The 25,964-nt window shown below is 40.7% G+C and overlaps 1 protein-coding gene across 4 annotated transcripts in view; it reads right to left on the bottom strand.

Annotated features, from left to right (window-relative positions):
* The window catches only part of ccser1 (coiled-coil serine-rich protein 1), a 1,385,167-nt gene that overhangs the window by 968,248 nt on the left and 390,955 nt on the right, over positions 1-25,964 (bottom strand). For all 4 annotated transcript variants that reach the window (XM_059965410.1, XM_059965409.1, XM_059965412.1 and 1 more), the window contains one exon: positions 11,104-11,215. In XM_059965410.1, coding sequence (XP_059821393.1) covers positions 11,104-11,215 — 112 coding nt within the window. The remainder of the gene's footprint in view (positions 1-11,103; positions 11,216-25,964) is intronic.

Raw genomic sequence — 25,964 nt, 5'->3', positions numbered from 1 at the left:
ACAGTCACGAGAGTGTGCTGGCCAGTAGTTTTCATTTGCACAGGCAATTTTTCAATGAAGTCAATAGAACTTATCAAAGGAACAGAGCTGTGTTTTCCCATGCACGTGCTACCATCACCCTTCATAGTGTTGGGGTTTCTGTGCTTGGGAGACACAGCCACAAAAGCCTCTGTTAGCGCAATTTTCAAATTATGCAAAAGTTCAGATGAACATAATCTGGAGTATTGCATTCAGTTTCGATTGCCTCAATTATAGGAAGGATGTAGAAGCTTTGGAGAGGGTGCAGAGGAGGTTTCCCAGGATTGACATGTGCTACAAGGAGCTGTTGGATATACTGGAATGATGAATGCTGAGGGTAGACCTAGTAAAGGTCTGCAAGGTAATATGTGGCATAGACAGAGTAGACAGACAGTATATTTTCTCCTCCCAGGGTTGCAATGTCTACTGTTAGAGAGCATAAATGTAAAGCGAGAGAAAGTAAAATTCAAAAGATATGTGCAGGGCAAGGTTTTTTAAACACAGGAAGTTGTGTTTGAGGTAAATACAATAGAGGTATTTCAGAGGCTATTAGCTCGGCATATTAACGTGCAGGAAATGGAGGAATTTGTACTTTGCACAGGCAGAAGAGATTAGTACAATTCGGCATTTATTTACAAGATGAATTAGCTTGGCACAGCATCATGAACTAAAGGGCCTGTTCCCATGCTATACTGTATTGTTCCGTGTTCTAACATCACAACAATTTTTTGACCAAAATTGGAGGTGCAAACTGAACCAATACATTGAGAAAATTGATGAATGAGTTCAATTTTACATGAACAAGAAATAAGCTAATATAGAGCAGCCAAGCAATCCAAACTTGAAAATCCAGACTGAAAACTTCATTGTCAAAAGCTGATTGCAAATAGTTTACTTTCTATATAATTAGACCTTTTATATTCAACCACATATATTCATTCCAACTCTTGCACAAAGTTGCAAAGTTATAAAGCTCAGTGCAGTACATTCAAATAAAGCCACAAACAGATCGAGACCTTGTTTGATGGAATGTGATCCATCAATGTGTCAACGTGTGAACGTGTCAACGTGATCATTTCAAATAATGACCATTTATTTTTAACTGTACGTCAATATTGATCCAACACTAGTAACATTGATTTTGTAGCCTATCACAACATAAGCTCTGGACATTGAATGACTTACTCAATAAAGGGGAAATGATATTTCAATAATTTTTTTAAAAAAATAAATCTATCCTGGCATTGTTTTTCTCTTTAGCCAGCAACTGAAGATTCAAGCATTATGTGCTTTGGAGCATGTTAACCACACAGTTTTATGGATAAAATCTGCTGGAGAAACTCTGGGAGTCAGGCAACATCTATGGGTGGGGGGTGCAGAAAGGAATCGTTGAGATTTTGGGTCAAAACTCTTCATCAGGATAATGCCACAGATTGACCCCAAATGCTGGTCATTTCACTGAGTTCTCTCAGCAGTGTGTATGCTGCTCCAGACTCCGACATCTGCAGTCTCGTGCCTCCATTCACTTTTTACCTTTATAACCCTTGACAACCATGTGGCATAAAAGTAGTCATGCGAGGATTTACCTGCTCATCACCTCCCCATGGTGTCCCCTCCTGCCTCCCTTTCTCCAATGGTCCAGTCTCCTCTCCTATCAGATTCCTTCTTCTCCAGCCCTTTACCTTCTTACCTGCCACCTTCCTTCTTTTTTGTTCCTCCCTCATCCATCTATCGTCTTCTAGATTGTACTCCTTTCCCCTCCCTCCCCTTAATTATTCTGGCTTCTTCCCCCTTCCTTTCCAGTCCTGATGAAGGGTCTCAGACTGAACCGTTGACCTCTTATTCATTTCGGTAGATGCAGTCTAAGCTGTTGACTTCCTCCAGTATTGCTCTGGGTTTCCAGTATCTGCTGAATTTCTCGTGTTCACGCAACGATTATTTTTATCTATATAATACAAGGTCAAACTGGAAGGACAGGTTGTAAATTTAGAGGGATCATACTGTTCCAAATAAACTCTGTATTTGACACTTGATGGGACAGTTGCTCTTCTTTGCACTGCTGCTACAACTTAATAGCTCTACGATGACACTGGGTTGGACATAACAGTGGAGTCATAGAGTAGTACAGCACTGAAGCAGCACTTTCGGCCCATCTGGTCCATACCAAACCATTTAAACTGCCTACTTCCATGAAACTGCACAGGGACCATAGCGCCCCATACCCCAATCATACACATACCTATCTATTGAGTGGCAAGGAGCCCAAATTCAGTGGTGAGGTGTCACTGGACTATGATGGTCCTAGGAGCATTAGGGAAGGCAGCTCACAGTTTCATCAACAGCTAGCCTTCCTAAGCACGGCTGGTTGTAATCCTTTGATAGCCAGTCAATGTCTTTGATTTTTTTGAATGTTCAGAAAAGGTCAAAGGCAATTAATTTTTTGAAACAAAGCATATTTTACAAGTTCCAAAAATTGAAACACTCATATGCACAAAACAATGAAATTCATTTGAAATAACTAAAATATCAGCTCTATGTACGATTGACTTGACAGCCACTCCCTTGTATTTACTTGACAACTTGCATTGATACAGAGTCAGTGGGCAAATATTTCAGTCTGAGAGTTATGAAAGCTGAAGAAATTTTAATTGCACTATTCGATCCACAAGGAGCCCACTGGCAAAGCAGAGAAGCCTCATTGTATAACAAAACCAGAAGAGAAGTTCTGGATGGAATTATATATTTGGGATTCCCTCAATGGATATGGTGCTCATTTTGTTTTCCAATTTTTAATAGAGACATAAAGTGAGGAAGGAAGATAAAGTGAAGAGACCTGCGTAAGACAAATGTGAAAGTGTGTGACATGATCTTGATTACAGCAACAATTTCATTCACATGGCACCCTTGATGGAGCAAAATGTTCCAAAGTGCTCCACAAAAGTCTTATCAAATCTCAATATACTTGGTCAGAGGAAGTAGCTTGTGAAGGAAAAATAGAGAAGCTGAAAGGCAGAAGAGTTTCTGGAGAGATTTTAGCAACTTGGTAGCTTATGCAAGCACCAATAATGGAGCAAGCACATTTGGGAAAAGAGAAGACAGAACTGGAGCAGCAGAGTAATTGTGGAGACTAATAGAGTTTAAGGAGCTTACAAAGATGGAGTGCAGGGAAACACAGAGTATCAAAGACAAATATTAAAACTGAGGCAGCGCTCAACTGGGAGCTAACTGAGAACACTGGTTTAATGAAACTAACTGTGGATCCAGTGCAAAAATATTAATTTAGGCAACTTTGCAAAAATCTAAGCAAATTCCTGTTGACTTCGGTTCAAGATCAATTGTAAATGATGTCATAATTTCAGAGGATCTGACCTGGGTCCAGCACATAAGTGCCATTAAAAAGAAAGCACAGTAGCACCTCTACTTACTTAAAAGTTTGCAAAGTTCCAGCATGTCATCTAAAACTTTGACAAGCTTCTATAGATGTATGGTGGAATGTATATTGACTGGTTGCATCATGTCCTGGTATAGAAACACCAATGCTTTGAACAGAAAATCATACAAAAAGTAGTGGATACCTGCCCAGTCCATCACTGGTAAGTCCCCAGCCGCCCCCACCCCCCACCACTATCAAGTGCATCTACACGAAGCACTGTCGCAGGAAAGCAGCATCCATCCTCAAAGGCCCTCACCAGCCAGGTCATGCTCTCTTCTCACAGCTGCCATCAGAAAGAAGATACAGGAGCCATGTTCAGGGGCATTTATTACCCCTCAGCCATCAGGCTCTTGAAGCAAAGATTGAATCAGGCCTTTTGCTGAACTTTACTTGTCCCATCACCGATCTGTTCCCACAGTCTATGGACTCACTTTCAAGGACTCTTCATCTAATGTTCTCGAAATTTGTTGGTTAGTTATTTGTCATTATTTTTTTATTTTGTATTTGCACATTCTTTGCTTGTCCATCCTGTTAGGTGAGGTCTTTCACTGATTCCATTGTGCTTCTTGGATTTACTGTGTCTGCCCGGAAGAAAATGAATCTCAGGACACTATATGGTGACATCTATGTACTTTCATAATAAATTTACTTTGAACTTTGAAATGAGCTAAACAATAAAAGAAGAAAGTCTGCAGATCCTGGAAATCCAAAGCAACACACACAAAATGCTGGAGGAACTCAGCAGGTCAGGCAACATCTATGGAAATGAATAGATGGTCGATATTTTGGGCCGAGACCCTTCTTCAGGATGGGGAAGGAAGGGAGAAGTCAACAGATTAAAAAGGTGGGTGGGGGGCAGGGAAAGAGGCTAGCTGGAAAGTGATAGGTGAAGCCACGTGGGTAGGAAAGATCGAGGGTTGGGAAGAAGGAATTTGATAGGGGCGGAGAGTGGAGCATAGGAGAAAGGGAAGGAGGAGGAAACCCGGAGGAGTTGATAGTCAGCTGAGAATAATAAATGGTCAGAGTGCAGAATAGAGGAAGATGGGGGCGGGGGTTGAAATTAGTTTACTGGAAGGAGAAATCGATATTCATGCCATCAGTTTGGAGGCTACCCAGACGAAATATAAGGTGTTGCCCCTCATCCTGAGGGTGGCCTCATCTTGACACAAAAGGAGGACATGGACCAACATGTCGGAATGAGACTGGAAGAAGAAATCGATATTCCTGCCACCAGGTCGGAGGCTACCCAGACAGCTGAACAATAATCTTTTATGCTACTCAACCTCCAACTTTAAAATGAGATCCAAAATTATATTAGTGTGAAATATTCAACAATTATAAACACAGGACATTCTACAGATACTGAAAATCCAAAGCAGAACACACAAAATATCAGAGGAACTCATCAGGTCAGGCTGCATCTGTGGAAATATATAGCAATTTAACGTTTTGTGACAAGGCACATCATTAGATCTGGAACCCAGAAGAAGAAGGTGGGGAAGAGGAAGGAGTACAAACTAGAAAGTGATATGTGAAGCCAGCTGGGTGGGGAGGAGCAAGAAGCAAGGAGGTGATAGGTGGCAAAGGGAAAGGACTGAAGAAGAAGGAAGCTAACAGGGAGGAAAGCGGGCCAAGGAAGAACGGGAAGGAGGAGGGGCACCAGGAAGAGGTGATAGGAAAGTACAGAGAAGAGGAGAGGTGAGACGGAAGTGGAAGAAGAGGGAAGGGGGAGGGGAATAAATTATCAGAAGTTAGAGAAATCAATGTTTATGCCATCAGGTTGATAACTATCTAGATGGAATATGAGGTGTTGCTCCTCCAAGCTGTGGGTGGCCCTATCTTGGCAATAGAGGAGGACATGGACTGATATGTCGGAAAGGGAATGGGGACTGGAATTAAAATGGGTGCCACCAGGAAATCCTGTTTTTTCCTAGAGTGGAGGTGCTTGACAAAGCGGGCCCTCAATCTAAATCAAGTCTCACCAATGTAGAGGAGGCCATATTGGGAGCACCAGATACAGTGGCAACCCCAACAGAGTTGCTTCACCTGGAATGACTGCTTGGGGCCCTGAATGGAGGTGAAGGATGAGCTCTATATCCCTGTTAATGCGGCAGAAAGATGTCTTGGAAATGGAGGAGATGCTGTTGAGGGCAGCATCACTGGTGGAGGAAGAGAAATCTCATTCTTTGAAGGAGGACATCTCCGATATTTTGAAATATCCAGCTTTTCATGTGCAAAGCCAACTTAAGTCAAGGTTTTAGTTTACACTCATATGCCATAGTATATGTAAAAATAATTAATTTCAGTTACATTTTCACCTTCTGATTAACTAGTATATTACATGAGTAATAATTTTGTATTCTTTACTTCACACTGATATACATATCGTAGAAGGCATTATTCTGGATGCTTTATTTCACACCTGCATAAACCTGTCTGTACATACAAGAAGTAATTCATTTTATATATATTTGGAAGGATAAGCTGGTGATTTTTTTTATGATCACTGTCCCCAAACCAGTAATCTCACTACTTTCCTTGTAGCCTTCTTCTCCCTTCCAGTTCTCTTCATCACTCACACACATACTCAATGACGGTGGCACGGTTCAGCTGCTCATGCCTTTGTCTCTGACTCGGGATTAGAACCTATAACCCAACCCCCATCAATCTTCCAACTCACCCCTCCTTCATCCAGGCCCTTCTGCCCATCACCCCTCCTATTACCTACTGTCCTGTCTTATCCGTCCCTCTCATCTTTATATCCACTCTCTTTCGCCTCCACACTCTGTCCCGATGCATGGTTTTGACCCCAGACATTGAGAATTCCTTTCTCCACACCAGATGCTGCTCAGCGTGCTGAGTTCTTCCAGTCATGATTTTCTTTTGCTTCCTTAAGTTCTCTATCTTTCCCACATTCAGACAGCTCTGTACCGTATCCCAAGATCTGATACAGCTTTGGACCCTCATTTCCACTTACCTGTCTGTTTCACCACCTTATCTACATCTCCTTGAATTATCTACCTTGAACTTCACAGCAATTCCAAATTTTGCATTATTTCTAAAATAGGAAATCCTGCCACATACATGTTCATATCATTAATATCTACTTAAAAAAGAAAATGTCTCTCTACAGGCCACTGGGGAATTCCACATCACCCTCACATCTTGTCCAAGTAACAACCTTTCATTACTGCTCTCCAATTTTTCTAATTTAAGCTAAATTTCTGCCCATGGTATTCAAGCCAATAGGCCTATTAAGTTGCACCTTATCAAATCCTGTTTGCATCTCCATATATAAAATTTATCAAATCAACTGTATTTCCATAATTGAACCTCACAAGTTACTTAGATACATAGCAACATACAAAATGCTGGAGCAGCTCAGCAGGTCAAAAAAACGGGCAGTTAACATTTTGGATCAAGTACCTTTATCTGGACTGGAAAGAAAAGGGAAGATAGCCAGTATAAAAAAGAGGAGGAAAGGGGTGGAACCAAGAGATGACAGGTAATAGGTAGTTCCAGCTGTGAGAGACAACAGACAGAGAAGGGGGGCTAAAGAAGATGTCGATGTTTCTGACGAAGGGACGTTGACATCGCTTCTCCCTATAGATGCTGCCTAGCCTGCTGTGTTCTACCAGCATTTTGTGTATGTTGTAGGTTGAGTATTTTGGTTTGTTTTCCCATTTAGTTTACTGAAAGAAAGATGTTGCATGAGCTGATTGATAGTAGTCTAAGATTTTGCCCTGTAAAGTAGATCAGACATGATTTAATTGAATGGCTAAGCATTCAAGGACTGAATGAGCCCATAATGATTCCAACAATTACTGGATATTTTACAAACAAATGTGGAATAAAAAGTAACATGAACACTGTTTTGCCTTATGAAAAAGATGTTCTTAAAAGTTACACATTAAGAACTGGCAAAGGACAAACAAAAACGGGAGCAAGAGCTGGCCATTAAAGGCTTCCCCATTATTCTGCTTAAGCATGCTCATCCATGCTGGCCTCAGCTTCTCTTCGATGGCAGTTTCCCCTAACCCTCCACTCCTCAATCTTTCAAATACTTACTTGTGTTCACTTAAAACATATCTAATGATCTGGTTTCCACCACCCATAGGGACACAGAATTACAGAGATTCACTACCCTCTGAGAGAAGAAATTCCACTTAAAAGACTATGTTCAAGCTCTGTTCACTTGTACTTTACTATATGTGAAAATACCCAAGCTCTCCAGCCTCTCACGATAGAACTCCTATCGTACGTTAATAATACGCTAATATTATTAAACAACTTGCTGGCGAAATCAGTTGTATATAATTCATCATTATGTGAAACCCTGAAATGAGAGGACCAGGCTGTTGTTTATTGATTGCAGCATAACAGGAAGCACAGTAAAGCAATGTATAATTTGCACCATGGATCAGTAATGCTATCATGAGTGAGAGATTCTGATAAGGAACAGAGACTTAAGTTAGAGGTTTTGTTTTAAAGATTAAAGGCCAAGCTCTTAAGGATTAAGGAGAAATATGAAAAGATAACTAAGTACAAATTAAAATAGCAATATTTCTATCTCATGAACAATGAATATCAAGTATTTATCTCCAGTACTCTAAGGATTAGAATACTTTTTGTGAATGCTGTTAATACAATCTCTCCAATAGGGAAGATTTTATAATTGCAGGGGAATAATAAGTTTCTAACACTTATACTAGAAGTTTTTGCCAAGTACTGCAGTTCATTTAAAATTCTCACTAACATCACAAACTATTTGATCTAGAAATTCCCTGATTTTGTGCAATGTTTCCTGCACAAGACAAATGAATTTAATCAAGATCCCAATTTATCACATGGTTCCAATAGAATATTAAGTTACTTTTGAGTTCTCTTTTCATCCAGAGTGGTTTTAACATGCACTTGGCCTAAACCACACTAAGTACACTTAGTCATAACTTGCGCAGATATTCGTGGCTTTGATAATGAGACAAGTGCAGAAACAAACCTTCATAAGATAGGCTGGACTGGCATCAGCTTCAAGTATGGGCTGATCCTGTCTGTGGCTGTGGAGTAGAGCCTGTGAATTTTAAGGTCTCTATTCACCCCTTGCTCCTGAATCCCTTCTGTTTAAACATCCACACACTCCTTCTACCCCTGACAACCCACTGGTGCTCCTGCATTCCCCGGCCTCGTGATATATAATGGGCCCATCTCAATGCCTTGCCGCTCGTCAGATTTCAATCCCCACCTTGCTGAGGTTCTGGTTTTGTCTATCATTTGACAATTGCCTCACCCCTCCTGCACCTGTAATTTATTGCAATTTCACTGCTAGCTCAGAAGCTTTGCCTTCTTATGAAGAACAATATTGCAGAGTGAGCATTGAGAATGCAAATACATGCATTGTTCCAGCACTCATAGTATTCACCATTAAAGACACAGACACAGAAATATTAGGACCTAGAACAGTGCAGCACAGGAACAGCCTTTCAGATCACAATGTCTGTGCTAACCATGATGGCAATTTACATTGCACATTTGTCCACACGTAGTCTATGTCCCTTCATTCATCTTTCTAAATGCTTCTCAAATATTCTATCATATCTGCTTCCGCCCCTTCCTATGGCAACCCATTCTGGACATCTATCACTCTCGGTGTAAAAAAAATAAACTTCTCTCACAATCTCCTTTAACCTGTCCTCCTCTTACCTTATTTGATATTTCCAACACAGGGAAAAGAGTATATCTACCCTATCTATGCCCCTCAGTAAGTTATATCATTCCTCAGCTCCAGAGAAAACAATCCACATTTATCCAAACTCTGCTTCCAGCCAATACCTACTACATCCTGGTGAAACTCCTCCACACATCCATCCTGTAATGAGGCAAGCAGAATTGCAAACAATGCTCCAAATGTGACCTGAACAAAGTTCTATACAGCTGCAGTACAATATGCCTTTCTTGTCATTTAAATTCAGTGTCCAGACTAATAAAGGTAAGTATCCCATAAACTTTCTTTAGTGCCCTGTCTACTAAGTTTCTCTTTTTAAGGAGGATATAATACTTGCACCTCATCCTGAGTTAACTGAAAGGTCAGTGAAATTTCTTTTAAAGTATGAGGAGATTTTTTTTGTCCTTAGATTTTATAAACACATTAAGAATACCAACCACATAATTTCTTTTTTAGCAATTATTTCTTCTCCACATTAGTGCACCCAATCTCTGAACACTAATTGTAAAATAATTAAGTAAACCAATTTTCTTCCCTAAAGCCAATGCAAATTGAAAATGCTGACAATTGTTCTGTGGTATGTAACTAACAGTTATAATTTAAGTGATTTAGCCATCTGGTCCTGTCCAACTACTAACGTTCTCTGAGGGCAGCGCCACTTGTAAGTCTGACAGAAAAGTTTAGACAAATGGACTGTCCACTGCGGCTCAACACAACACTCCTGCTTTTTGTCTGATTGAAGATATGAACAGGTTCAGAATGAGTATCACCGAAGTCAATACTTTTCCCAGCATGTCCATGCCATGGATATTGCACAAGAACTAAAGAAAATGCACTTCAAGGTTTAAGCACACTTTTCTATTTAATAAGAGCACACCACACTGTGGTGCTTTGGTTAACATGATCAGCGCTTCTCACCATCCAGGACATTCAGAAGCCTGGAGTCCCAAACCAGCGGATTCATAAACAGCTAATTTCCTTGAAACATCGAGTTTATATGCCAACCTGCATAACTGTAATCACAACTTAATTGCAGCAAAACTATGACACTTTGCACTACAATGAACCTTATTCTGTTCAGTACTTTTTGGTACAATCTTTGTTTATGTTTCTTTTGAACATCATGCATCTGTTGCTAGGTGATGCTGCTGTAAATATGTTTTTCATTGTGCAGACATGTACTTGTGTACATGACAATAAACTTAACTGACTTGGCCTCACAACTCCAGAGAATCAGGTTTGATCCTGACCTCTGGCACACTGTGAGTTTGTATGTGCTCTTTGCGACCACGTGCATTTCCCCTGCAGGATCCAGTTTCCTACAACCTCCCAAACAATGCTTCTTGCAAGCTAACTTTTAATTGCCCTTTGTTAGGTGGATGGTAGGAGGATGAGTAGCATTAAGAGTGAAAATTGGACTAATATGATTGGGTACTTGAAGGATGGTATGTACCCAATGGGCCGAAGGACCTATTATTCAAAGTAATACAATATTCACAGGTCTATCTTTGTATAGTATTCTTCATATCCCATTGAGGTCATTTGGTATCTAAAAATCTATTGGCTATAACCTTGAATATATTCATTGACCAAGAATTCAACAGTTTCTTGAGTGGAGGATTCCAAAAATTCAGAGCTATTTGAGTAAAGATTGTCCTTTTCAGTACAAAAGGCCCAAGTTTTAACCGGTAACTGTGACTATTCCAAACTTCCAGACTAGTTTCTGCATTAAGGAATGCAATTAGTCCTGAGAAGAATGACTATTTGTGAAAACATAAGCTCTTCCTTGAAAAATCCAAACACTTGACAGATTGAATGCATCCTGTTTCAGCCTCGAGTATCATAGTCCGTTCTACCAGCGAACAAATGTTTTGTTGTCAACAGCCAGATATAAGCAAGGCTTATAAAAAAACTATTATTGGTAACTCACTCATTTGGATTCTCTGGAACCTTTGGTCCTTCAAGCTTCACCTTCAACTCTGCTGGTATGTGTAGAATCTCCAAGCATGATTTAATGGAGTGATTCGAGTCTTCCCGGCACACTGAAAAAAATAATTGAAACATAAGTAATTATTTCTCTGCAGCCACAGAGGCCTCACAAAAGGTTATAACTAAAGCATTATCCTTTCCCTTTCAGACCCTGGGAGCTCAACACGCTTTTTCTATTGGAGATTTGTTTGAAAAATAGGGCAACTTGTACTTAATGAATACGGGTAGGAATGAGCATCTGGAAAAACTATTCCCTGACAGCACTACTTTGAAAAGCAAATTAATGAACACCAATTTTCCCCTTATTATTTAATGTAGAGAAAGTCTGAGTGGAAATTACTAACGTCAGTTGCTTTGCAACAGATATTACAAGCAACTTGCATATTTTGTGTGGTACAGCAGACTGTGTCACTATTATGCAACTTTAGTACAGCCGTCCCATTCACAAATGGAACAACAGAACCTGGTGTATCTGAACTGCTACTTTCAGATCACCATAGATATTCCATTTGTAGTTGGTGTATTATATGTGTTTCAACAAGATTTCCAAATCTCAGTACATTTCTTTCACATATACTGCATAGTCGATTGGTATTGAAGTGTAGATGCTGCTGTTGTGTAGCATCACAGCTTTCAGGCTTAACACTGAAGATTCAATAAAAAATGCCACTGTTGTGGGTCACGCTGCCAACCCAAAGGAGTCAAAAGCCCATTAATGTCAGAGCAGAAATTCAGATTATCAACCTGACCAAAGAATTGTGTCAAATCTTCTCGGCGGCTTCAAAAGATAGAAATGTTTGTGCCTGGTGACAACAGATTCCATCTCCGCAGTTCTGAATCCAATAATCAGCTTTTGCATTTGGCAAACCCAAGAGTCTAAACTGGTCATTTAACTCAGGCTGAGTTAGCAGGCGAGGCTCACTTGACATAAAGCGTTGAAAATCTGTATTAGTATAAGTGTTGTTTTCCATTCCCAGCTCATGCATCATGTCATCTTCATCTGCATCCACTAGACTCCATGTCTCTGGTGGCCTCAATACTGGAAGTATATCATCATGCAGCACAGATGTCATGATTGAAGGGAGATTGGGGTATTTAAAGGATTTCTTGTTTTTAGCAGAAAAACCAGGCACACTGCTCAGACAGAAGTGGAAGTCTGTCACATGATCATTTTGCTCTCACCATATCATCGGGCGAGTGAACTGCATTGACTTCCGAAGGTACGTCTGAGCTAAGCTCTAAGATTGACACTGCATGTTGCACAACAAATGTGAGGAGCTCACACTTCATCTTGGTTCCCAATTTTACATCCAAAGTAGATCTCATAGGATTTCTCAATAGGAGGAGTCATGTTCCGTCTTTGAGATTTAAGTGTATACTCACCACAAATATAACAGAAAAGTATTGAGGCTGGTGCAACATTGGTGAGACATTTTGCTAACAAAGATACTCCTAAAAATATGATTACTTTATTATAATGAGTGCATACAATATGCCATGCGCATAGAGAATGTGCATCAACATGATTGCAAACCAATACACATGTAACCGCAAAACATAGAACAGTGTGTGTGTGTGTGATGCTTTTATAGACTTTCTAAACCCTGTCCTGTAATGCAGCATCCACCCTGGCATGAGATTTAAAAACTTACATTGTGGGCAACATTTTAATTGACTTGAACTATGAATTGAAATAACAAATATAGGCCATTTTTAAAAATGGTGCCTGATAGGGGGGTTTATTTATTTATTGAGATACAGCAAGGGATCAGCCCTTTGAGCCAGGCCATCCCGCATTCTCCCGATTTAACCCTAGCCTAATCATGGGAGAATTTACTAATGACCAATTAACCTACCAATCAGTACATCTTTGGATGGTGGGAGGAAACCAGAGCACCCGGAGGAAACCCATGCGGCCCACGGGGAGAATGTACAAACTCCCTACAGGTACGAGTGGGAATTGAACCCAGGTGGCCTGTACTGTAAAGCGTTGTGCTAACCTAACCACAATGCTATTGTGCTGCCCTGACTTTATGGTGATTCTCATGATCAGCAGCCCAAAATCCTTTAGATACATCCAAAAATATTCGGGAAGCAAAATATTTGGCTTCTCCCAAATATTGAAGACATGCTGGTTGATAGTTTAATTAGCGACTGCAAATTGCCCTTGATGTAAACTAGGTGCTAGACGTAATTAATGAGAATAACGAAAAATGGGATTAGTGTAAATTGATGCTTGATAGCCAAAGGGCCTATTTCTGTGTTGTGTGACTCTTACAACACTGAGAGAGAAAAAAAACAAAAACTACCTGTTCCAAGATCTTGCATTTACAAAAGGGATGGCTGTTCCAGACATCTCATAATCTTGGGTGAATCTTTCTAAAATCTTTAATTAACTTTGTATCTTGTTTAGCTGTCAGTGAATCTGAATGAAAATATTTCTAACTTAGGAAAACTAAATACATGAAAATGCCTTGAAATTTTCCTTCCTTTAAAACAGAAGCATCTATGTCATCTATATGTACTTCCTTCAAAATTCTTTTTCATTGAAGTGATTTATAATAATATCTATGGGTACTTATGGGGAACTGATTTATAGAATAAAAACTAAAACTGCTGAAAAAAGTTAGCAGGTCAGGCAGCACTTTGAGGAAGAGAAATGATTAACCTTTCAAGTTCAAGTCCCTCCTCAAGGTTTTCAGTAGCAGAGAAGATCAGGAAAAGAGTTCCGATGAAGATACTGCCAAGCTGGGGTCTCCATTGAGGTCGTGATTCAAGACATTGTTGATTTTATTTAGGTTTATAAAAATAGTTTTGGGGAGTTAAGGGTCAACTTAAAATTTAGATACATGGATATAGGAGATTTAGAGGTCAGGCCGGAGTGACCACAGCGGACAAGCAGTGTGGACGAAAACCGATGAGAATGATGGCTGATGACTGCACAGGTCAGTGATTCCAGGGAAAAGAAGTTTATGCACGCACAAGGCATGAGGTCGGTGAATCGGTGAGTCCCAAGTTCAAGGCCTAGGATTTAGTGTCCTGTCATCGGTGAGTACTGGGATTGGTGGTGGAGTACTGTGATTACTAAGGAGCTGGTGGTGGACCTGAGGAGGGCAAAGGGACTGGTGACCCCTGTTTCCATCCAAGGGGTCAGTGTGGACATGGTGGAGGATTACAAATACCTGGTGACACGAATGGACAATAAACTGGACTGGTCAAAGAGCACTGAGGCTGTCTACAAGAAGGGTCAGAGCCGTCTCTATTTCCTGAGGAGACTGAGGTCCTTTAACATCTGCCGGACGATGCTGAGGATGTTCTACAAGGCTGTGGTGGCCAGTGCTATCATGTTTGCTGTTGTGTGCTGAGGCAGTAGGCTGAGGGTAGCAGACACCAACAGAATCAACAAACTCATTCGTAAGGCCTGTGATGTTGTGGGGGTGGAACTGGACTCTCTGACGGTGGTGTCTGAAAAGAGGAGGCTGTCCAAGTTGCATGCCATCTTGGACAATGACTCCCATCCACTCCATAATGTACTGGTTAGGCACAGGAGTACATTCAGCCAGAGACTCATTCCACCGAGATGCAACACTGAGCATCATAGGAAGTCATTCCTGCCTGTGGCCATCAAACTTTACAATTCCTCTCTCGGAGTGTCAGACACCCTGAGCCAATAGGCTGGTCCTGGACTTATTTCCACTTGGCGTGATTAACTTATTATTATTTATTTATTTATGGATTTATATTACTATATTTCTTCACTATTCTTGGTTGGTGCGGCTGAAACGAAACCCAATTACCCTCAGGATCAATAAAGTATGTCTGTCTGTCTAATACAAGTGACCAAAGCCCGAAGGGCAAAGGCCGAAGTCCACAAGTCCAGAGGTCGAGGCCCTGGGTCTGTGAGTCTACAAGTCCACTGGGAAAATCTGAGGCCTGATGTCTGCAAGTTCACAGGTCCACAGAGTGGAGGCCCAGTTGCAGCCTCTTCCTGGGGTTGGAGGTCTGTGAGTGTGTGAGAGAGAGGGAGGAACAAGGCTTGTTTTGCTTTTGTTGTTTTATCATTGCTGTGTTGCTCTGCTGTACATTATAGAGATGCTACGTTGGCACAAGAATGTGTGGTGACTGTTGCAGGCCACCCTCGGCACATCCTTCGGTTGTGTTGATTGTTAATGTAAACGTCACATTTCTTTTGATGCACATGAGATAGATAAATTAATTTGAAATCGGAGATGGTTAGAACAAATGGAATATCTCTGATAGGATGAGTTCATATGAGTTAATGATGGCAGATGGAGTATCAGCTAGAACCAAATTATATACTGTATTGTATTTGCTTCAGTTTAAGTAAATACTTCCTGCGATTGGAAATATGGCATTAAATTGTGCATAATAAGTCATTCCAAGAAACAGCAGAAATGAAAACGCAATCTTAGTTTCCATAGATGCTGCCTGACTTACTGAGTCTTTCCAGCACTATCTGTTCCATATCCTAATATGGATATGCGACCAAATGTTCCCTAGAAACCAGAAAATAATCCAAATATTCGGTCTTACTCATATTCCTTTTATATAAGTAACTCATATCATTAATACAAACACTCAGTGAATACTTGATTAGGTACACCTGCTTGTAAATGAAAATCCAATCAGCCAATCATGTGGCAGCATCTCAATGTATGAAAGTATGTGGACATGGCCAAGAGGTTCAGTTGTCTTTCAGACCAAACATCAGAAACAGAAAGAAATATGATGAAGTGACTTTAACCTTGGAATGATTATTGGTGCCAAACAAGGTGGTTTGTGAATCTCAGAAACTGCCGATATCTTTGGATTTTCACACAAAACAATCTTTAGGGTTTACAGAGAATGGTGCAATAAACAAAAACATATCCATTTGGAATTGGTGCATGCAATTTCATCACACCTTCCTGTTCCCACACAGACCTGCCAGTAAGAGCAAAGAATTGATTGTGGACTTCAGAAAGGGCAAGATGAAGAAACACATAGAGGGATCAGAAATGGAAAGACTGAACAATTTCAAGTTCCTAGGTGTCAACTCTCTAAGGATTTATCCTGGGCCCAACAGACCAATGCAGTTACAAAGTAGGCACAACAGCATCTATATTTTATTTGGAGTTTGAGGAGATTTGCTATGGCACTGAAGGCACTTGCAAACTTCTACAGACGTGCCATGGAGAGCAATCTAACAGGCTGCATCACTATCTAGTATGGGGGGGGGGGGGCTACTTCATTGAATCGAAATAAGCTGCAGAAAGTCGTAAACTCTATTGGCTCCATAAAGGGCAATAGCCTCCCCAGCATCCAAGACATCTTCAAGGAGCAATGCCTCAAAAAGCTGGCATCCAACATCAAGGACCCCATCACCCAGGCTGTACCCTCTTCTCATTGCTACCTTTAGGGAGGAGGTACAGCAGCCTGAAGGAACACATTCAACGATTCAGGAACAGCTTCTTCCCCTCTGCTATCAGATTATTTATATATATATATAATGTACTGTATTTCACAGTTTTTATTATGTATTACAATGCACTGCTGTCATATAACAACAGATTTCATGACATACACTGGTGATATTAAATCTGATTCTGATTCTGATTGTCTGTCAGTCCTCAGCTTTATTCACTGACAGGGTTAGGTGAAATGCAAACTGGAATAACAGTAACTCATTTTCCACCAGGGCAATCTACAAACCAATAGTATGATCATTGAACTTCGTATCATTTTTATCTCCCATGGCTCCCTTCTCCCTCTCCCATTACCCCAAAGTCCTCCCATTTTTATCCCCATTCTAATACTGCATCCCCAGGCATCGTCACCAACAATTTTGTGTGCTTCTCCCTCCTGTTTTTTTTCTATTGACAACCATATGTCTTTCCTAGTGATTCCCATTTTCCCAGAGTTCATCTACTTTTCACTTCTCCCCTGATAGGTTAAGCAGGCAATAATGGAAACTATTGGATTCCAGCACAAATTCCCAATTATCACCCCCTGCCTCCATCTTTCCTTTCCCCACTATCCTTTACCCCTCCTTGGTCTACCTATCAACTACCAGCCCCATCTCACTATTCCCACTTTCCTCTTTATTCTGGCTATCTTTTCTCTCCATATTCAGTTCTAAAGCAGGGTTTTGACCGGAAATGTCAATTTATTTTCCCCTTATACAGGAAATGCTGCTCAACCTGCTGAGTGCTTCCAGCAGATTGGTTTTTTTTGGCTTCAGCTTCCAGCTTCCAGTAGTCTCTTGTTTTCCTGACCTCTGTTTATGACAGACTCAAGCCAGCTTCAGCACAGCGTTCCATTTTCACACTCACTTGGATCGACGTTCTGTACTGTCACAAGGTGTATTTGTAATAGTGCAAGAGCAGGATTGATTTTGTTCTTTTTTTTTGTATGTTTCTATCAATTGTTGAGTTTCCTCCTTCGGTCTTGGTGAAGACAAGTTGACAGAGTGCAAGCCTGACATTGAGGACAGTTTGGTTTTATTTGTACATCAAGATCTCAGTTTATTTACCATCGGCACAAGTGCGCTGAGGAACAAGTACAATAAAAGCTTGCAGCAGCAGCACCGGCAGATAGGAACAGACAACACTCAGTGCCTCTTTATACGATACACCTGTACGTTAATGCAAATATCTAACTAGCCAAACACGTGGCAGCAACTGAATGCCTACTATAAGTGCAAGCAGACATGGTCAAGAAGTTCATTTATTGCTCAGACGAAACATCAGAATGTGGAGAAAATGTAATCTAAATAAAGTTGACTGTGGAATTATTGTTTGTGCTAGACAGTGTGGTTTGAGTATCTCAGAAACTGCCGATTCCTGGGATTTTCACACACAACAGTTTCTAGAGTTTACAGAAAATGATGCAAAAAAACTAAAAAAAAAATCCACTGAATGGCAGTTCTGTGGGCAAAACACCTTTTTAATGAGAGAGGTCAGAGAAAAGCCAGACTAGTTCAGACAGCAGAAGACCACACTAAGTTCCACTCCTGTACCCAATCACAGATTGTCTTGCATGGTGTTGATTACACAGCGTATTGGCCGAGGTGTCGAAGGAGCTGGTCAGGATATCAGAGGAGCCCACCAGTGTGTCGGAAGAGCCTGCTGGGATACCGGATGAGCCTACCAATGTGTCGGAGCAGCCCATTCGGATATCAGAGGAGCCTGTTGGGATGTTGGAGGAGCCATTCAGGATGTTAGAAGAGCTGGTTTGGGTTCAGAGAAGCTAACCTGCCTGTTGACTGTTTTGCCGTTCGCTACTCGAAAGCGTCGAAGTTGGAGCAGTATAACCATGGAAGGCTGTCTCGAATACTTCACTTGTGACCCTAAGACTCTGTTGGACAGTGGTAATGTAAGTTGCTGGCAAACCTGTTACCCTTTTGTGGTGGAGGAACAGGTGACATGAAACTACGTAGCCTTTGTCGTAGCGAGAGCTTGGTCCCAAGCCTCGAGCTTGCCTGGAAGTGTTTACAGCGTGGCATCTGAGCTTAGCTGGCACCTGGCCTCACCTGTCAGTGCTGGCCTTGCGTACTTGAGCAGTGGAAAGACATGCTGGATTGAATGCATTTGTATATCTGGGAGACTGTATCATTGATTGTCAGACATGTTGCTCAGGGTCTTGGGCTATATAGATTTTCTTTCAAGTGAATATGCTTCTTCGCTCACTATTCTGAAGTATGTTACTTGCTGTCTTTAAATGTTTGCTTGCTATCATGAATGTTTTGCACCTTGGCCCCAGAGGAATGCAGTCTCGTTCAGCTGTATCTATGTATGCTTTGAATGATAATTAAACTTGATTTGATTTGATTGAATAGAACAAGATAAAACAACAACGGTGCAGAATAAGGCGTAAAAGCTGCAAAGAGAGTGCAGTGGGGATAAACAATAAACAACAAGATCATACTGAGTTAGATTGTGAGCTCGAGAGTCCATCTTATCATACAAGAAGTCTGTTGAAAAGTCTGATAACAGTGGGTAGAAGCTGCCCTTGAGCCTGGTGGTATGTGCTTTCAGGACATTGTAAATTCTGCCTAATCAGAGTGGGGAGAAGACATAAATTCTGGGGAGGGTGGGGACATACATGAATTATACAAGACAGTAAAGAAAGAAAAAATTTGCAAAAACAAAACACCAGTACAAAAAACAAGAAAGAGAAACAAGTCTGTAGTAGTGCAAGAGGTGGTTCATAGTGCTGCCAGAGGAAGTCATTGAGGCAGAGAAGAAAGATTTAGATTAGCGGAGCTTATATATGGGCAAATGAGATGAGCACAGATGGAAATCTTGATTGGCGTGGACAAGTTGGGGCTGTATGAATCTATGACTCAAAGGAGGAATGAACCAAAGACCATTTCACACAAAGCCATTCTTAGGAACAAGTGGAGCCACGACATTTAATACTGCAGCGTTTGTATACAAGACTGAAGCAGTATATTGTCCAACACTTGCTGCGCTTGCAGCATACACAGTATTTCATGGAGACACAAGTTTGACATTCTTCTGGTACAAGCACTCCCTGCTGGGTTTAGAACTGGTGAAGCCCGATAGTGTATTTCTAACTCGGAATAGTGTAAGATTTGGAGGGGAGCCTGCAATTGGCAGTGCTTCCATTTGCAGGTTGCCTTTATTTGGATCGACGTCATGGATTGGGAAGATTGTCTGAATAGTCTGGGTGAATAAATAGAATGTATATTGTGGATGGCACACACTACAGCTGCTGTGCATCCATTGTGGAGAGAATGCATCTCCATTGTACTGCTTCAAAGAAACTAATTTACTGTTGGCAGATGCAGTCATCAGTATAGGATCCTTCAATACATGTGTCACTTTAACTGTAATGACTCATATTCATATATCTTCCTCACATCATCAAACACAGTCAGTTTTGCAAGCTGGCTCTTCAAATACAACTGGCAAAATTCACCATCTCAGCAAAAAGCAATGAGGTTAGACCAATACAAATTGATACCTCAGTTGGTAATTGCCGACTGTGGGCCGATTCCTGATTCTACAACTAAAGCTTTTATTTGTATTCTACTAGTAATCTGTTAAAGCATCAAAATATTCGTCCCAGGAGCACTTAAGCAATATATTTCTTCTCTCTTCAATTGGTCAGCATCTATTTGCGGTTCGACATATTTCCTGTCATTCATCTTCGATGTTTCAAAATGATGAAGGGACTATGTCAAATGTAGGATCTTGTTGAAACAAAATACATGGCAAGACAGTTGACCAAAGCCTTGAGGTAGAGGGATGGGTTTTAAAGATCTTCTTAAAACAGCAGGGAGAGTGTGAGGGATGGAATCAGGGAATTCTTCAGATGTTTGATGCATCAGACATAGAGAGAGCAGCCAAGTGCAACAAGATGAAAGAGACAGCTCTCTAGAATTATTGCTGGGTCGGGGGATCCCATCAGTGCTGCACAACCAGCTTGCTTGGTGTTTCCCTCTGGTGATCACTCAGTACTTCTCTCTGGTATTCACTCAGTGGAAAAACAAGCTGGACCAGGACATTCCACACTCCTACTATTCAGGGACCGTGGCTATTTTGTTTTGTGTGACTGTAATTTTTTTTGAAATTGTAACCATATGAGCTATTTGTGCTTTGTGCTATATGCTGTTGGTAACATACTTTGCACCTTGGCTTGGAGGAACATTGTTTCCTTTAGCTCTATTCATGTACCGTTGAATGTTAATTAAACTAATTAAACTTGATCAGGAACGTAAAGTGTGCACAGAATTTGGGGTTATGGGCAGGTTCTCATGCTGGAGGAGGGAGTCACTGAGATAAAGATTCGAAGTCAAGATTTTGGGAATAAACACTTAACAGCAAATGCATAGGCAATGAAAGATTAGGACAGTGTAAATTAGTGAGAAGGAGACACCTCAGCAAAAGGTTGCAGAGAATTATACACTCAGCCAGCTCCATCCCTGGGGACGTATTTAAAAAGTGGTGCCTCTAGAAGTTGGCATCCATCACTAAGGACCCTCATCATCCATGGCCTGCCTTCTTCTCATTACTCCTATCAGGGTGGTGCAGGAGTCTGAAGACCCACACTCAATGATTTTGGAACATCTCCTTCTTCTATGAACATCTATTGTTCATGATCCTTTTTATTCCTTTTTTGCACTTTTTTGTATTTTATTGTAATTTTATGTCTTTACCCTTGTACAGCTACAGCAAAATAACAATTTGCACACCACCAGATTTATTATCAGAGATAGTAACTGATCTCTGATGTAACTCACATGCCGAGCAATCTAGTTGCCTTCTTTAGCAAGGTCTCGGCCTGAAACGTCGACAGTGCTTCTCCTTATAGATGCTGCTTGGCCTGCTGTGTTCCACCAGCATTTTGTGTGTGTTGTTTGAATTTCCATCATCTGCAGATTTCCTCGTGTTTGCTCACAAAACAGAAAGATCTGTCAGGTGCTCTACAGAACACTGGTGGTTAGGACCAGCTTGGATGGGGTATCTTCATTAGCATGGCCCAGCTGAACTGAAGGTCCAGTTTCTGTGTTGTATATGACTTTTCTCATGGTCACCAAGAAGTTAGAATTGCATTTCAGGTGTTCAATTCACATTCCTTTCTGATGTTCCAAACAGCCTCGCTACTGTGCAATAGATTTTAGGGTAACAACGACCAACCTCCATACGTGCAGAAAAATTTGGATGTGAATATGAACGTAACTAGGTGTAAGCCCTAATGAATCTCTATATTGATGCTCAGTTACAGTTTGCTATTCACCCTCTATACTCGGATGCATCAATGATTAGCAGAGAGATTCTAAGAACGGAACCTAGAACAGTACAGCACAGGGACAAACACCTCTACCCATAATATTAGCATACATAATGCAGAACTAAACTAATCCCTTCTGACTATACATGATCAATATCCCTCCATTCCCTGCATATTTATGTGCCTATCTAACACCCTTTTAAATACCACTCTGACACGTGCTTCTAACACCACTCCTTACAGCCCATTCTAGACACCTATCACTCTGTGTAAAAAGAAATTGCCCAGCCCATCTCCTTTAAATTTTCCCCTCTGACCTTCAATACATATACCTTAGTCCTCAATATTTCTACCTTGTTTAAAAATATTCTATTGGAGACCTTTCGTAATTTTATAACCTTCTATTCAGTCTCCCCCAAATCTCTGGCACTGCAGAGAAAACCTGTCCTTTTCGTTCATACTCTTCAATCCAAGCAGCATCCTGGTGAACCACTTCTGCATCAATTCCAAAGCCTCCTGTATGTGACAACCAGAATTTCACCCAATACTTGAAGTGCAGCTTGACCAAAGTTTTACAAAGCTGCAATGTGTATCAACCAATGAAAGGCAAGCATACCATACACAGTGCAGGAGTGGGAACTGGGAATGGAATGCTGGAAAAACAGAAATGGCCAAAAGCGCAAGATTCGATTTGAGTAAACTTTACAAAGAGAAACTCAGACCAATCCATCCACCCCATCATCCTCGACACAGGTACCCACAGGACTGTGAGCTGAGTCCATTACTCCCATATGACTGTCCAGCCAAACATCTGAGTCATCTCATTGTCAGGTTTGTCGATAACACAACTTTGGTAGGGCTCATCGCCAACAGAAGTGAAACACCCTCCAGAGAGCAGCTGGAAGAGCTCAAGGCCTGGTGCCAGGGAAGTAACCTCTTCCTTAATGTTAACAAGTCAAAGTTGATGGTTCTTAATTCAGGAAAACTCGCACCACTCAGACTCCCGTGGCACACCAGTAGAAACTGCGAGCAGTTTCAAACTCCCAGGCACATCTTATACAATCCCCTATACTCCCAGAACACATTCTACAACATCTGGCAAGCTCACCAACACTTCTACTTTTTGAGAAGGCTGAAGAGAGCTGGACTATGCACATCTATACTCATGTCATTCTACAGCTGCACAGTAGAGGGCACCCTAACAAGCTATATCACTGCATGGTATGGAAACTGCACTGTGACAGATAGAAAGGCTCGGCATTGGGTAGCTAAAACTACCCAACGTAACTCTGGCAACAACCTACCTGCCATCAAGGACATATATACAGAAAAGTGCTAAAAAAGGGGCCAGAAACATCATGAAGGATCCCATCCACCCTACTCATGAACTGTTTCTCCCAATCCCATCAGGGAGGAGGCTACATAGCATCCAGGCCAGGATCACTAGACTCAAAAACAGTTACTTTCCACAAGTAGCAAGGCTGATCAACACCTGCACCCATTAACCCCACCCCACCCCCACTGCACCCCTTATCAAACTATGTATATAAACTATCTTATGTAGGTATATTTATTGTTTTTTATTATTAATATTGTGTTCATTATCTTATTGGTCTTTCTCTGCTACATCAGATTTGAGTAACAATTATTTTATTCACATTAATACTTCTGTATTCAAAATGACATTAAACAATTTTAAACAATTTTTGAAACAGGCACAAAATACAGATGCCAATTTGAACTGGCAGATGGCCAATCAGCAAGTCATCATTTACCAATCTGCCGTTTTCCAGCTATACTTAATTAAACAGAGCTTGTCTAAAACAGAATTCAGATTAGATCAGCCCAGAACCCCTTATTCAGCAATTGTCCAAACTGGCAAACTTTTAGAAGTAAGCAGGTATTTCCAAACGTAGAAGATTGAAACCCCAATTAACCAAAGAGTGAAAATACAACAGATCTCACTATAAGTTGGGAAAGCATTTTCTCCTGAAAATTAGCCATGATTTTTTTTTTTACTTTTGCCCCGTACATGAGGCTGATTGGCTGGATAGCACAAAATTATTTCCCATCTGTGTTGCTGAGTCAAAGAGAGATTCAGCATGGGAACAGGTCCTTTACCCCACTGAGTCCCCACCAACCATCAACTACCCATTTACACAAGTTTTATACTAGTACCGTTTCCACATTCTCCTCACATTCTCAACTCCCCACTTACAAGATTTCACTACTCGATAGAAGAAATTCAAGGTAATCAATTATCCCCAAACACACATGTCTTTTAGGAGTTGGCAGGTAACCAAAGCTTGCAGATGAAGCCAATGCTGGGTCACTTGAAGAATTTGCTATCTCCACACAGACAGCATACGACATTAGGGTTGAATCTGGATCTTTGAGGTACAGGTTGCACTGGTGTTGCCACTGTTCCACACTGTGTATAAACATATTTAAAAATGGTTTTTAACCATTCAAAGAATATAGGTATTGTAGTTTTGGTAAGCATTTATTACTGTTGAACTGAAGGACAATAATTATTTGCTAAGCCCACAATATTGGGATGGCACATTTCCTTTCCTTAAGGATTTCAGTGAATCTAATGTATTTTGTACTACCATTACTGATGCAAGACAATTTTTTTTATTCCAGATTTATTTATTTACTCAAATTTAAATTCCCTCGATGCCATGCTGGAAGTTGTATGAGTTACAAATTCAGAAACAACCAGTCTGCTATGCTGCCAATAATGTTGATAATATATTTTGTCACCTAGTAATAACTAAATGCAGTATATTATCAACTCTTTCATTGAATCTAAAATGAAACAGATGCACATTTATATTTATCTGCAACCATTTCAGTTTAGTTTCAATCGCAAGAGTGAAAAAAAAATGTCTTTGCCTCCTACTGTCACGCTGTACATGCACTTAAAATTAAAGTGTTGTGCACTTTTGAATATACAGGAACAACATTGCTTCTTTCCAGACCTTTCAGATTCAGAGTCATGCAACATTTATGCCAGTAAATCCTTGCAGAACAGTTTGGAATTTAAATAATTAATGAAAACTTTGTATAAAATCAGATCACAGAAATGGCAGCAGATGATAGTATCTGCTAGACCAACATCACTACCTAAAGGGTTAGTGCCTTTGTTTGATAAATCCTAAGTTAAACCAGCGAATTGAATGAACGTTGTTTTTAAGCAATCATGTTTGGAACCAGAAACATCAGATTCAATTACAAATTGCTGTGAGGCTTTTCAATCTTTCCTCCATTCCATGTCGAAAGACTCGATTTGCGCTTTATTGCAAATCGTGGTTTTGTTCAGTAAATATTAAATGTGCTGCCTTCTATCTCATTTTTCCCCATGCTGCCATGGAAACACCACTCCTGCAGTGCATTAGGTATTCTAAAGTTTTTCCTGAACTACTCTGACTCTATTTACCACACCTGAAAATTTTACCACCATCACAAGGGCTCCAGATGGGAACTCCAATACTTGTGTGGATCACTGCCAAATAACACACCATCCTTACATGGAGGTATATTGTTGTTGGGTCTAAAACCTGGAGCTCCTTATCTAACAGTACTGAGAGAACACTTTCACAGAAAATCTCAATGGTTCAAAGTTGATTGGAGATGGACTATAAAACTGGCTTTATTAGTGATAGCCAGCTCTTGAGAAATGATAAATCAGACAAATGGGTTGTATTGGATTAGACACAGGCTTCGTGAGAGAAGACAGAGTGTAGTAGATGGTTGCCTCTCTGACTGGAGGCAAGTGACGTGGTGTGTCTAAGGATTCGGTACTGGGTCCATTGTTGATTGTTGTCTATATCTAAATGATATGGATCAGCAAATTTGGGGTGATACCAAGATTGGGGGATTATGGACAGTAAGGAAGGCTGTAAAAGCTTATACCTCGATCTGGACCAAGTGGAAAATTGGCTTAAATTTGGCAAATGGAATTTAATGCAGTTAAGTGTGAAGTGTTACTCTTTGAGAGGACAATCTAGGGTAGAACCTACATAGTGAGCAGTAGGACAC

This window comes from Hypanus sabinus, chromosome 3 (assembly GCF_030144855.1).
Source record: "Hypanus sabinus isolate sHypSab1 chromosome 3, sHypSab1.hap1, whole genome shotgun sequence".
NCBI classification, from domain to species: domain Eukaryota; kingdom Metazoa; phylum Chordata; class Chondrichthyes; order Myliobatiformes; family Dasyatidae; genus Hypanus; species Hypanus sabinus.
Note: the sequence above shows the minus strand (reverse complement) of the source record. Positions and strands in the feature narration are given on the sequence as shown.